Genomic DNA, 15,336 nt, shown 5'->3' on the forward strand with positions numbered 1-15,336 from the left:
CATGCATGGCCACTGATCAAAAAAGCTAATCATTGCCAGAGTTTGTTCCTTTTTTCTTGTGGAAAAATTAACAGTCATTACAACTATCTGTGCAACAGTTCAGCTTCATGTAAGCCGAGTTAAAAAGCCCCACATATCTGGTGATGATCAGAACTGCAACAGCCAACTTTCATCTTGAGTAAATAGTCAAAAATCTGTCAGTCCTGAGTCTCCCTTAGAATGGTGACACTCCTGGCTATTTATTACCCAATAATGGTCACTGTGCTCCTTCCCTATTGGTATGTTCTTTATATACTATATATATATATATATATATATATATATATATATATATATATATATATATGTGGAATATAATGGAATGCCCATATCAATTGGTTTTTCCTATTGCCGTAAATGACCAAATATGTAGCAGATCATTCCAGACCCAAGCCAAGAGGAAGAGTCAGGTGGTTCTATCTACAGGTATTTGGTTAACTTTAGTTAAGGAACAAGTGCAGTGGTTTGGGCAAAAGGCTCTGGTTCTGCTGTTTGCCACTAAGGACATCACATCCCTGGCATTTAATGTAATCAGTACCCAACTTTGCTGGGTGTATGTAAACTCTTGTTTAAGCCAGGAATGTTTGGATATTTTTATTTACTATTACTGTATATAGCTTATTTTGGAAAATATATGATGTATTAATTTCTATGGAAAATACCAGACATTTCCCAGAAGAAGCTAGTCATGTTGATATGTCTGCATTCCATCCAGGCAGAGCAAGTTCTATAAATACAAAATACAAAAAGAGTGCCAAGTCTATCAGGCAGTATTATATGAAATAAAGTTAACCAAATATCCACAAACAGTTGAATGTGAGATTCCAATACAGCTTCTGAAAACCGTGACAAAACTTGGCAGCACTTTTTAAGCATTTCACTTTGCTGTCTTATTAAGTAGATGCTGGTAACTGCGGCATAACTGAGCCTACTGGGTATAACAGAGGTTTATAAGCATTTGATTAGGCAGATTTTAAGTTTTAAAAGTGATAATTATTTTTGAAAACACCATTGGAAGTATACTGTATACTATCCAGTACCAATATGTATCAAGTTAGTTTTACTTACTTGCCTTAACTTATCTAAAACTGCATTCACATCAAGCGTTTGCTAGAAGTGCGTTATTTTGTGCTTTTTCTTGAACATTTTTTGTGTGACAGCATAGGGCTGTCCCGTGCATGACATACTGTATGTGCCAAAGAAGCTAATGCGTCTTTTTTGCATGTATGTTTTTTTACTGCTCGTTTTGGCGTGTCTGTCGCATGTTTTCCAATGTGCAAAAAAAAAAGAGTTTGCTGGGCGAGTTTTGGGTGCCATTAAGAATGAATGGCCCCACAAGCATGACATGCATTTCTGCACGTGTTCACAGAACACGCAGATGTGAACAGAGCATGAAGGATTTAGCCACTAGTTTTGAGTAGCATACTTGAAGTATGCCAAAAAGTTGAAAACCCCACATTCAAAAATAAACAGAAATCTCACACAATTCTCACTTTACCAGACATGCATATCTGTCATTCACTACACAATGGACAATGTCTAATTACTGACATGCAGAACCACATCCATCATACAAACTGTCCAACCCACTGGATCTCCTGTGACTCTATTCTCTCTAATAAATAACCTGCAAGACATGTATATATATTATATATATATATATATATATATATATTCACCTCATTGTACTGAATTATCTTTGGGGATTCATACATATTAATGGGTAACTAGCGCTGCAAATATTTACCTTGCTTCCCGTGATGCTATGTCTGCAAGCTTCCCTGCACCGACATCTTTACCCAGTCTGTTTCTGGGTTTGGCATCTTTGCCCATTTTTATTCAACCTGGCACTGAGACATGCCAAGAATGCTCTGCTTTAAAGCATATATAAAACATACATTTAAAACATTTTCAGCAAGCACATAAAATACTTGTTGATCTTGCCAGAAATGCAGTGTCCTAGTCACTTCCTGTAAGCTGAAAAGACAAGAAAAACAATGTTATCTTTCTCTTGTAAACTATGAATCCCTTCAACTACAATGTACCAGAGATGAACAAAAGGTAGATATGTTTAAAGTCCCTCTCCAACTATGGTTGCCTCCATGGAAACAGTGGAGAAGTGAGTGTAAAAAACATGTAAACTGCAATATACTACATTTTTGTTTTGGAGTTTAGATATGCTTTAAGTGCCCAACAAACATTTTACCTGTGGAAGTTTTGAGTATTGCTCAAATACACATGTTATCTTTTCTTTGTTTTCTTTTATTCAAAGGTCAACTGATTAAATGGAATGATTAAAGCAAAACTATGCTTTGTCAATGAAGAACAAAGCAACAAGATAAATGTAATCCCACTCTCTGCTGCATCACATAATCACCTTCACTCCCCTGCTGCTCTGTTTAACTCTGGGAACAAAGAAAATACATGGTACATCTGGGTGTAGAAGAGCATGCAACTTAACCCCCTCCCATACTTTTAATGTGACAGTGCTGGTGATTGGCCCAGCGATGCAATATGGCAATGGGCAGGCCTATGTAAGTTCCAACAAGAGAGACCTGGAGCTTAAGCACCTATCAAATGAACTGAGTGGTGGCGGAACAAATAAAAGTCAAGCATTTGTTCCTTGGGTGGGAGCATTAAAGTGAAACAGTTGCATTGTCCTGCATTGGCATAGCAGAGATTTGCCTTAAAGAGAAAATGAGTTATATGCTGTGAACAAAGATGAAAATTAACCTTGAACCCTTTGCAAAAATGTATACATCCCTAGTGCCCAACCTGTGGCCTAAAGGCACCATGTGGTCCTTTGGTACTGTTGTGCGAACCATGGAACCCAGCAGTCTGAAGTGGAAGTGGGAGTGCTGATTTGAAAAGAGTAGTAGCAGTTATCTTTTACTAGCCTCATTTAACGGGTCCACAGTCTCTCACTGTTTCCTGCACTATGTCTCAAGTTTCCAATCAAGCATGTGGCATGTCCATAGTCTCGAATTATAATTTCCTCCAGTGCGTCTGCAGTATCTGACAGTTCTCTCCAGCATTACATATACCTGATTAATATCTGTGGCCTTTTGTTGATGTCATAGGCCAAAGTTGAGGCACCCTATACTTCGTAATGTGAAAACCACTAGTATTAATGTTTGCAACCTAAACGTTTCACACCATCTATAGAATATCAATCATCTTGAGCAAATCTAATGCTACATGCAATCAAATGCTAAATTCACACTGGGCGCTTAGCCCCTGTGCATCAATTTACAGAGTTTTTGTGTGCTTGGGAGGCACAGGTGAAGCATCCAGTTCTGGTGGCTGCAACCTGTCAAAGTCTATAACAGGCTGAAATATGCTGCAGCAGGTTGCTGAACCAAGTTGTACTTGTGTATAGAGAAGTATAGGTTAAGGGACTTTGAAAGACTGCAGGCAGAGGGGCTGGACTCTGCACCTGTGCCTCCCAGGAACACAAAAATGCAGAGTTTTGATGAGGGGTTCAATGCCCAGAGTGCATGAGGCCTAAACAATTCACAAAAACAGCATATTTCAATCTACTGTAACATAGTTAGCTATGTTAGAATAAACATTTTCATTATATCTTCTATAAGCTCTCTTTATTTATGTTCCAGAATCACTTTACTGTATTGACAGGTTCCTTCTATTCTTTTCACACATTGTGAGCAGCCTCCCAATTCTAGACATTTTCAGTTTGGCAACAGATACCAAAAAAACATTGCCGCACAATTTTTACTGATATGCAGGTGTTTGATACAGACAAGCTACTGAGTACTAAAGGAGGGAAGAAGAGTATGATCATATGGTTTACAGGCCACAAATAAAAACCTTTGGTGGGAAGTATCTGTGGTTAATTTAGAAGCAGAATCTTAACTGATAATGAGCATGTTTTGTATTTAGAAAGGGGAAAAACTGGTGGAATCTATCAGAGACATCAAAGTCCCGGTATTACCAATTTCATTGGAGAGATGTATATAAAGTTTATAATGCAAAATTATTCCTAAAAAAAATCTAAAAGATGGAAAAACCATCAAGTACATAAAAACGTTCAGAGGTCTCAGCGCTTTTCCATGAAAACCTTCAATCACAGTGAAAAGATTCACACGTCATGCAGCTTATCCACAGCAGCTAAAAATTCTGGTTAAAATCATAAGTGAACACTCACAGTGTGATCATAAACCTTAAAGTGCACATCACCTACACACAGTGGAGTTGGCCATCTTGTGTGTTGAATCTACATTCAAAAGAACGCAGTCTATCAAATATTAGGGAGCCAGAAAAACTACTAATGCTTTTGGCCAACGTTCAGGCACCTAGCTACTTGCATTAAGACATGCGTTCATTTTAGTCATTCTACCTAAAAACTCACATCACTGAATACAGAATACTGCAGCAAAAACATTTCTGTGTCAGACTTCTTTAAGACATTTGTGAAAAAAAAACATCTGGTTCAGATTGAAAGCACACTGAATTGTCTATAGAGCAATATCTGTTTCGGGGCAGTGATATTCATGATATTGCTCAAGACATGTAAACCTTAATTTTCTGCCTCTGAAAGTGAAATCTCAAGGATGTTGCTCAGAGCAGAGGAGGCATCATCCACGTCAAGGGCCAAGTCCAGATGTGCCAGAGGTATCCCATCCAGGATGAGTTTGGTTTAGGTACCTGTAAAATTCAGAGTCAAGGTATTAAAATAAAATAAAATCTCTATATTAAATGAGTATCCATCATTTTGTACACTAGGCTGCCAAACAGCAGAGTAGGAAAGGTGATTAACTTTTTTTCATCTGAAAGTGCAGATGTTTAAATTAGGAGAAATGTTAAGACACAATATCACACACCTGGTTCCTTAATAAATGCATGTCATTTTTCTAGTGTTGTAGTTATAGGGGAATGAGGTGTAACTGACAATGATATTCTAAGTCACTGACAGAAAAATAACAAAACCAAAGAGTGAAAACTGGAGAAGCACATGTTAAAAACAAATTACATTTCCAACTCCAGCTTCTCTGTATCTCTATTGCTAGGAACTGTACCTGCCATACCTTATTCTCTTTCAAACGAACATCCTATTACTGCTATTAAAAAATTATAAGATTGGGCATAAACATGATGCAGGCAGGTCTTAAACTTTGCAGTTCTACCAACTGCCATTCCAGTGTCCATTGAGAGGGCCTCAGAGGATATTAGAAGCACTGTCACTGAACAGTGTTAAAGTGGAGTTCCACCCACTTTTACAACTCTTCAGCATCCCTCACTAAACTGTGCACTGTAAACAAATTGGATATTTTTTTATTTTTTTTCTCAGCACCTACTGTATATCTGCTGTATTCATTTTTCACTTCCTCCTCCCTGGCCGCGGCCCATCGCATCATTTCCTGTTTGCAATGCCTTCTGGGGAGGGGAGGCAACTTCCTCTGAAACTGCCGTTGCTATGGAAACCTGACCTGAAACCTATTACACTGCTTGTGCTGCACTGAGCATGTGCAAGATCTGCAAGGATGAGATCCAGGAAGAAATACAGTCTGGCTTCAGATGCCCACACTTAAGATGGCCACGGCCTGCTGTAAGTTTATAAAATAACAAACTACTGCTATAAACTAACAAAACAGACCTTAGTTGACAGACTAACTTTACTAGAATACATTAAGCTTGTGTATTATAGGGGTATTTTTATTTAAAAAGTATAATTTCGTCCAGAACACCACTTTAATGCACTTGGTGGCCATCATGTCAGGGAAAGTCAGGCCCCAGTAGCAATGTAAAATTAAATCAGAGGGATCTAATTCAAAGGTGCCAAGATCCACCAACAACTGTTCCTGTGTCCATTGAGGCTGCCATGATGGCCATTACAGGCACTCTTATACGAAAGTGGAATTGGTGGAGCTTACCCATTGCGTCAGTGAAAGTCACACCCCAAGTAACAAGGTGACACTAAATTAGAGAATGGCACAGAAGACCTTTCTAACTCATTAAGGTAATAGGGGGCATCTTGTGGTACCTATATATAGGCTTGATGTTCACTTCTAAAAGCTTAAAATTGAGTAATGCCTAGTACACACTATTATTTTTTATAGTTCGGCTAAATGACAAAAAACTGAGGGGCTTGGGAGGAGGTCACTGTACTAACGATAGGATTTTAGTAAAGTGATCTCCCCGCTAAACTCTTGTGTTCTGACAGCGGGACTGCCCCAGCGCCAGAACATAACAGTTAGTGCTAGCAGACATTGACTGCGAGCACTGATCGGATACTGATCGCCAGATGTTTTTCTGGCATGCCTGTCCCACAGAAGCCAGACGTTTAGCTGGCTTCTGTCAGACAGGCTGCTGTACACATGGGCCGAATGTCGGCCAGTTTCTGTTGAACTGGCCGATACCAGCCGATATTCGGCCCGTGTGTACCAGGCATTAGGTTTGCTTTAAACTTGAAGGACAAAACACATGATAAGACAGGGGAGTCTACCCCTCTACACAGGACAAGGTAACACACACAAGATGTCAGGTCTCCATATTCTGGTAGACATGATGTCACAGACTCTGATGACCTGAGAATTTTTCTGTAAAGACACAGAAGGGAGTCAGATTCTACCCCTCTTTACACAGAACAAGACAACAGGTGACATGCACGTGACATACCCGCGAGAAGAGCAGCATGTGACGGTGAACTGGTGTCACTAAGGGGTGGCAATAGGAAGGGATACAGCTATCTAGCTGAGAAAGAAGACAGACAAAGGTTTGGAGTCAGCCCTGGAGGTTGCAAGAAAAAAAAAATCTGCTAAATCCTTCCTATTTCCCCTGATTTACATGGGCCTCCCTATTAAGTTACCAATCTGTCCACCCATCACATTCAACAATTTCATGGTCAGATATAGTTTGACATTTCTACTATGCGTATGATGTGTAGTAATCCATGTCAAACAATCAGAAACGGCAAGCTGATTATGGTTGGTAGAATGTTACATAATAGGACCAGCTATGGGTAAATGTTGTCACAAAGGTACACAAATGACAGCATTTGGAGATACATTTCTATACCCGGTTGGATACCTTAATGTTGACAATTATTGCTTTACAGATAGTACTAAGACTAGGACAGTTTAATTTACTTTAAAAAATGGATGTGGGTGTCAAATGAACAGCAAATTTTTTCGAAGTCTGCTACTAATATGACCAGCTATGTACAGTATATCACAATGGAAACCATATAGACTGGACTTAAATTAAAATGATGGGTTTGGATTCTTTCCAAGAAAGAATAAGCAGAGGCGTCTGCAAGGATCCACAGCCATCCATCTAAGATATATGGTTAAATGTAGCATAAACAGGACAATATCTACTTGGTTGCTATGGACTTATGTGCACTATTGCTCTTTGTCCTATGAAGCCCACATAAATGTCTTATATGGGGCTGACAAATCAATGTAAATTCCAGGATCCAGCCAGTCCAATCTAGGAGCCACCAGGTGTTTTAAATGGGATAGAAAATGTGCTTCTATTGTAAACAACACAAAAGAAATTGCTGGCTCCTTATGTCCATCCATTCATTGGTCTAATGCAAAAAATATAGCATTTCTTATCTGTATAAAATTGAAAGTCCTCAATCTTTGGGTAGCCATAGTTTTTTTTTAATTAAGTTCTACCATTCATTTCAAATTAAAATCTAGACTCCAAAAAAACTCTTACTGTACGTGCTTTATCACTCCTTTTTTATAAACTTGATCCCCTTTGACATTTCCTAAGCTAGACACGCTATTACACTTTCATGTTCCAATACAACAGCCTTGAGCCCCATTCTATTTCCTACAGAAATCTCACTTGTCTAATCCTAGAGGTAGGTTCAGAGTTCTGGTTGCAGGTTTCACATCTTCGGGGAAGGAAAACTTTGTCTGAAAAAAGGGTGGAGGAGAGACATCAAAGAAACTCTGTTAATGGAACAGAGAGGGTGCTAGTGATAACAAGAGAAGCAAAGAGACAGATCTAGACAGAAGAAGAGAAAGTGGAAAAGATGGACAGAAAAGGCATAGAAAAAAAAAACAAATTGCAGTGCAGCAGTGATAGAGCTTTATGCATTAAGTATGAGACAAGGGTTTCACCTACAGAACCATTGTTTTTTTAGCAAGCAAGTCAACGATAGATGGTATAATAACAGTTAAATGGATCACAGGTGAAAAACGTGTTTCTTTATTTAAGTGTATATGTGTCTGTAAACATGGGGTCTTTTCTTACCTCTCTCCTCGTCCTCTGGTACCTCTCTATCTCTTAATTGCTGCTCCAATGAGCGTATTTTACTCTGAAGTTCAGAGTTCAGCTGGTCGGCTTCATAAAGGCGACTGTGGAGGGAAATATAGGTATACTTTAATGAATTCTTACAAATAGCATTACAAAGTGCAAAGAACCAATTACATCACTCATTGCCCAGACAGCGCCAATAATGCAATGGTCATTTATACAATGAGTCAAACTATAGATTTGGCTGCCAAAGCCAGAGTGTTTGCCAACAATATCCTGTCCACTCCTGTTGCCCTGCACAGAGGCACAAGGCAGGGTTGTTGCCTTTATCCAGGCTTTTTTGCTTTGGCTATGGAGTCCCTGGCAACTCTAATTTGTGCCAACCACCCATATATCCGTGGTCTGCGGGTGGAGACAATGGAGGACAAGTTATCATTATATGCTCATGATGCATTCTTGTAGCTTAATGATACTAAGTCCTACCTGGCCACCACTCTGCAAACCTTGGTTGATTTCGGGTATTACTCGGGTAAAAGAATAATGAGATTCAAATCTATTCTTTTTCCCAGAAACAATTTTGCACATTAGTTGGCAACTACTACCCCCCCCCCCCCCCCCTGCAATGTGTTTAACAGTTTAATTGGGAATCCACATTGCCATAGAACTTAAGTTCTTCCTGGAATTCAATATTACTCCACTGATTGTTCAACTTAAAGTGATTGTAAAGGCTCGTTTTTTTTTTTTTTTTTTATAACAAACATGTCATACTTACCTCCACTGTGCAGCTCATTTTGCACGGAGTGGCCCTGTTCCTTGACTTCTGGGGTCCCCCGGCGGCTCTCGCGGCTCCTCCTCACTTTAGATAACCCCCTAGGAGAAGCGCTCTCCCGGGGGGTTACCTTGCAGGCATGCTTCCGAGTCCAGCATTTGCGTCCATAGACACGAATGCTGGATTTCACCCCGCCCCCCGCCGCCTGCGTTATTGGATTTGATTGACAGCAGCAGGAGCCAATGGCTGCGCTGCTATCAATCTATCCAATCAAGAGCCGGGACCCCGTGCAGAGAGGGACAGTGTGTCTCCGGTGTGGGAATTATGGGGCTCAGGTAAGTAAACCGGGGGGCCTGGGGGCCAGTGACTGCCAGAAGTTTTTCACCTTAATGCATAGGATGCATTAAGGTGAAAAAACATGAGGGTTTACAAACCCCTTTAATGCCAAATGAGAGACCTGGTCTGCTCTCCCTCTATTCTTGGTAGGAGAGGTTTTTTAACCCATATGACTCCCAGGCAAATTCTGACACTTCTCACATATACAGTATCTCACAAAAGTGAGTACACCCCTCACGTTTTTGTATAATTTTATTATATCTTTTCATGTGACAAAACTGAAGAAATGACACTTTGCTACAATGTAAAGTAGTGAGTGTACAGGTTGTAAAACAGTGTATATTTTCTGTCCACTCATTATTTTCCAGCACTGCCTTAACCCTCTTGGGCATGGAGTTCTCCAGAGCTTCACAGGTTGCCACTGGAGTCCTCTTCCACCCCTCCATGATGACATCACAGGGCTGGTGGATGTTAGAGACTTTGCACTCCTCCACCTTCCGTTTGAGGATGCCTCACAGATGCTCAATAGGGTTTAGGTCTGGAGACATGCTTGGCCAGTCCATCACCTTTACCCTCAGCTTCTTTAGCAAGGCAGTGGTCATCTTGGAGGTGTGTTTGGGGTCGTTATCATGTTGGAATACTGCCCTGCGGTCCAGTATCCTAAGGGAGGGGATCATGCTCTGCTTCAGTATGTCACAGTACATGTTAGCATCCATGATTCCCTGAATGAACTGTAGCTCCCCAGTGCTGGCAGCACTCATGCAGCCCCAGACCATGACACTCCCACCACCATGCTTGACTGTAGGCAAGACACACTTGTCTTTGTACTTCTCACCTGTCCTTAGTCTGCTTGTCTTACGCAAACTGTTTGCAGACTTTCTTGTGTATCGTCTTTAGAAGAGGCTTCCTTCTGGGATGACAGCCATTCAGGCCATTTTGATGCAGTGTGCGGTGTATGGTTTGAGCACTGACAGGCTCACCCCCCACCCCTTCAACCTCTGCAGCAATGCTGGCAGCACTCATATGTCTATTTCCCAAAGACAACCTCTGGATATGACGCTGAGCACGTGCACTCAACTCCTTTGGTCAACCATGGCGAGGCCTGTTCTGAGTGGAATCTGTCCTGTTAAACCACTGTATGGTCTTGGCCACCATGCTGCAGCTCAGGTTCAGTGTCTTGGCAATCTTCTTATAGCCTAGGCCATCTTTATGTAGAGCAACAATTCTTTTTTTCAGATCCTCAGAGAGCTCTTTGTATGAGGTGCCATGTTGAACTTGCAGTGACCAGTATGAGAGAGTGAGAGTAATTACACCAAATTTAACACACCTGCTCCCCATTCACACCTGAGACCTTGTAACACTAACGAGTCACATGACACCGGGGTGGGGAAATGGCTAATTGGGCCCAATTTGGGCATTTTCACTTATGGGTGTACTCACTTTTGTTGCCAGCTGTTTAAAAAAGAATGGCTGTGTGTTGAGTTATTTTGAGGAGCAAATTTACACAAGTTGTTATACAAGCTTTACACTCAATAATTTTCATTGTAGCAAAGTTTAATTTCTTCAGTGTTGTCACATGAAAAGATATAATAAAATATTGTACAAAAATGTGAGGGGTGTACTCACTTTTGTGAGATACTGTTTGTATAGTGCATCTGGAAAGTATTCACAGCGTTTCACTTGTTTCACATTTTGTTATGTTACAGCCTTATTCCAAAATGGATTAAATTCATTATTTTGCTCAAAATTCTACAAACAATACCCCATCATGACAACGTGAAAGAAGTTTGTTTGAAATCTTTGCAAATTTATTATTAAAAAAAAGGAAAAAAAATCACTTGTACATAAGTATTCACAGCCTTTGCCATGACACTGAAAATTGAGCTCAGGTACATCCTTTTGCCACTGATAATCCTTGAGATGTTTCTAGAACTTGATTGGAGTCCACCTGTGGTAAATACAGTTGATTGGACGTGATTTGGAAAAGCACACACCTGTCTATAAAAGGTGCCATGAAGTCCAAGGAATTGTTTGTAGACCACCGAGACAGGATTGTATCGAGGCACAGAACTAGGGAAGGGTACAGAAACATTTCTGCAGCATTAAAGGTCCCAATGAGCACAGTGGCTTCCATCATCCGTAAATGGAAGAAGTTTGTAACCACCAGAACTCTTCCTAGAGCAGGCCGCCCGGCCAAACTGAGCGATTGGTAGAGAAGGGTCTTCAGGGAGGTGACCAAGAATCCGATGGTCACTCTGACATAGCTCTAACATTTCTCTGTGGAGAGAGGAGAACCTTCCATAAGAACAACCACCTCTGCAGTACTCCACCAATCAGGCCTGTATGGTAGAGTGGCCAGATGGAAGCCACTCCTCTGTAAAAGGCACATGACAGCCTGCCTGGAGTTTGCCAAAAGGCACCTGAAGGACTCTCAGACCATGAGAAATGAAATTCTCTGGTCTGATGAAACAAAGATTGAACTCTTGGCCTGAATGGCAAGTGTCATGTCTGCAGGAAACCAGGCACCGCTCATCACCTGGCCAATACCATCCCTATAGTGAAGCAAGGTGGTGGAAGCATTATGCTGTGGGGATGTTTTTGAGCATCAGGAACTGGGAGACTAGTCAGGATAGAGGGAAAGATAATCCAGCAATGTACAGAGACATCCATGATGAAAACCTGCTCCAGAGTGCTCTGGATCTCAGACTGGGGTGAGGGTTCATCTTCCAACAGGACAACGACCCTAAACACACAGCCAAGATAACAAAGGAGTGGCTACAGGACAACTCTGTGAATGTGCTTGAGTGGCCCAGCCAGAGCCCAGACTTGAACTCGATTGAACATCTCTGGAGAGATCTGAAAATGGCTGTACACTGACGCTCCCCATCCAACCTGATGGAGCTTGAGAGGCCCTGCAAAAAAGAATGGGAGAAACTGCCCAAAAATAGTTGTGCCAAGGTTGTAGCATCATATTCAAAAAGACCTGAGGCATTATGGGGTATTGTTTGTAGATTTTTGAGAAAAATAATACATTTAACTCATTTTGGAACAACATTACAAAATTTGGAAAAAGTGCAGTGAATACTTTCCGGATGCACTGTATAAATCTAGAATTCTCTAGCCTGCTGTCAGCTGAATCTGAGTCAAAGGAGTGCAGAACTAAGGGCACTCCTGTGACCCAGGGGAGAAGTATGGCCAAAAAGAGCTTTGGCCATACTTCTCCTTTAATCTACCTATAACACTAGATCCTCTTGTGCTATTTCTGGGCATTTTGATGATCTTCCCATTCAAAGACTTGCTAAATTACTGCTCTTTCATGCATCTTACTATGCTAGAAGAGAAATTCTTCTTAAATGGAAAGCCTCCTCTCCACCATCCTATCATAACTGGTGCCTGGTTATGTACGTCCTATGTACTAGTTGACATAGACAGTATGAGCTGAGGCTGCCCGGCAAAATATGGTAAAATATGGTCTGCATGCATAGATTCTGCCTGCCTGACCACCCCTCTTATTCCCCTCCCTCCCCTTTTCCTTATCTCCCTAACCCCCATTTTTATGCCTTGCTTCTCCAGAATGTCAGACCGTTCCAGAGCACTGTAAAATATATTTACTGTAAGTTTAACTTGAGGGCTGGGTAATACTAAGGGGGTAAGTACGATCGTGGGCATATCGATTTGTGAACAACCAAATAGATAAACTGCACATGCATTCTAAAAAATATAGAAAAGTCTCTCACCTGGCCAGGCACTGATTGGTTGTTTGAAGAAGGTTAATTTCAGTGGTCAAAGCCTCACGTGTCTCAATCTCACTTTGCAAAGCACTACGTAGATCAGACAGTAGTGAGGGGTCCACATAAGATTCCTGGAATTATGGATTAAGATTAGAGCTATCCATATTAATAAAACAAAACAGAAATTCCTGTAAACCCTGACCTTTAATTTGCTAAAGCACCGTAGGGTCAGTTCACAAAGCTAACATTCCAGGATTAGAATCTTCATTTTCAAAAAAAGTGAAAGTTATCAGTTGGAGCCAATAACAATTGAAAATTACAGCCACATGGCTGAAAATAACGATCCTTTTCTTTGTGTTAAAGCTTTTTAAAGTGAGACCTGTGCATCAAAGACAATTGCCTTTCTTTTACCTTTATTATGCTTTGTTGCATCTAAATACTGCAGATCTATCTGCATCCGCTATTTATCTACATTCATTCCAGCAGCTGGCATTTGTCAGGGTGGGTCTACTGATAGTGACAACAATAAGACCCCTTTCACACTGGGGCCATGGCCGCGTTCGCCCCGCTAGCGGCTTTTTTGGCCGCTAGCGCGTGCTTTTAACACCAAAGAAGGGGTTAGAAACTCCCGTGTTGCGGCGCATCCGAAACGCTTTTCAGGAACTTCAGAAGCGCTACCCCTTCATTCCAATGGGCAGGGAATTTTGGGAGCGCTAAATACAGCACTCCCAACCCGCCCCAAAGATGTTGTTTGCAGGACTTTTCGGAACGTCCCACAAGCGCACCGCCAAGTATGAAAAGTCACACTTCAATGAATGGGAGGCGGGTTTCAGGCGCTTAGCAGAGACTATTTCCAGAGTCTTTGATAACGCAATGGGGGAGGGGCGAAACGCGTCGACGCAACATCCTGCCTACGCCTGTTTAACCAGTGACATCACTTCCTGGAGTTGGTGGAACGCACGCCGTTCAGCGGCGAACCGACCAAGTATCTGAATGCCTGCTCTGCATGCCGGTCCCGTGAGTAGCGCACATATGCGCAGGTGACCCCATGGTATCCTAAGGTTTTACACTATATGTCTTTTCTTTTCTTTTGGTGGAACGCAAGCTTTGTGGTCCCAAAAGTTTCCTTCTAACCATCTCCTACATCAGCATACCTTTTGCCCTGATTTATCATACGGATGAAAAAGCTGGAAGTCTGCTGATTGTCCTTTTGTGAAGGAACATTTTGATTTAATAGATACTCTGTCATTTGCAAATTTTGATCCTATTGACATTTTTGTTTCACAATTTCACTTGGCGTTTATTTTGTTTAGAGGCTCACTTCATTGCTATTTATGATTATGAATACATGAGAGCACATATATATATTATATATATTTTTTTTTTTTTGCATCAGTATAGCGATATTCTATCGCCTTAAGTCGCATAGTGTTTTGGATGTGTGTTTTTTTGGATTATTCATCCAAACTGCATCACTTGTATGTACATATATATTTTTGATTTGTCCCTTATCACATTGTAGTTACCTAGTCTGTTAGTGCATTTGTGCACGATTTCACTCAGTACACAGCAAATTGTGCAAGGTCTACATTTAAATTTTCCCTTTATACATTTTTTTCACATTCACAACTATTTGCATAGTGTATTTATTATTTGGTTTTATTATTTGGTTTCATTATAGTTTATTAATTTTCTACTTGGTAAGTTGCCAGCGCAGATTTTCGTTTATATATTACTAAAGTGTCAGCACTTTTATCCTGCAGCTGCAACAGGATAGTTAGAGTTTGAAGATTACCATATAACACAAATTTATTTGCGAGCGCTGTTTTGTATGTATTTATAAATCGCCTGAAAACCGCCCCAGTGGCAAAGGGGTCTAAACCTTGTGCTAAATAATGTGTTTAGAGATTGCCACTTTGTAGTCTCCTTGAGAAGCCTGTGTGACAGGATGACAATGAGAAAGTGTAACTGGGAGACAGGCACAGAGCCTTGCCAAGGACCTTCATGGCAGGATCACCAGATATTATTTTAACCACTTCAGCCCCGGAAGATTTGGCTGCTCAATGACCAGGCCATTTTTTGCGATTCGACACTGCGTCGATTTAACTGACAATTGCGCGGTCGTGCGATGATGTACCCAAACAAAAGTGATGTCCTTTTTTTCCCCACAAATAGAGCTTTCTTTTCGTGGTATCTGATCATCAAGAGCGACAATTTTGAAAAAAACACAAT

General features: G+C 40.9%; 1 protein-coding gene across 4 annotated transcripts in view; it reads right to left on the minus strand.

Moving 5' to 3' along the window:
- Window positions 1-295: 295 nt before the first annotated feature.
- Window positions 296-15,336, minus strand: part of DMPK (DM1 protein kinase) — a 94,410-nt gene continuing 79,369 nt past the window's right edge. For 2 of the 4 annotated variants that reach the window (XM_073599034.1, XM_073599033.1), the window contains exons 12-16: window positions 13,111-13,235; window positions 8,266-8,369; window positions 7,855-7,925; window positions 6,676-6,750; window positions 296-4,704 (exon numbers count right to left, since the gene is read on the minus strand). In XM_073599034.1, coding sequence (XP_073455135.1) covers window positions 4,618-4,704; window positions 6,676-6,750; window positions 7,855-7,925; window positions 8,266-8,369; window positions 13,111-13,235 — 462 coding nt within the window. In that variant the 3' untranslated portion in view covers window positions 296-4,617. Of the gene's footprint in view, window positions 4,705-6,675; window positions 6,751-7,702; window positions 7,926-8,265; window positions 8,370-13,110; window positions 13,236-15,336 lie in introns of those variants that run through there. The other 2 variants (XM_073599037.1, XM_073599035.1) reach the window with 2 other exon arrangements.

The sequence above is a fragment of the Aquarana catesbeiana genome, linkage group LG09, assembly GCF_042186555.1.
Source record: "Aquarana catesbeiana isolate 2022-GZ linkage group LG09, ASM4218655v1, whole genome shotgun sequence".
NCBI classification, from domain to species: Eukaryota; Metazoa; Chordata; class Amphibia; order Anura; family Ranidae; genus Aquarana; species Aquarana catesbeiana.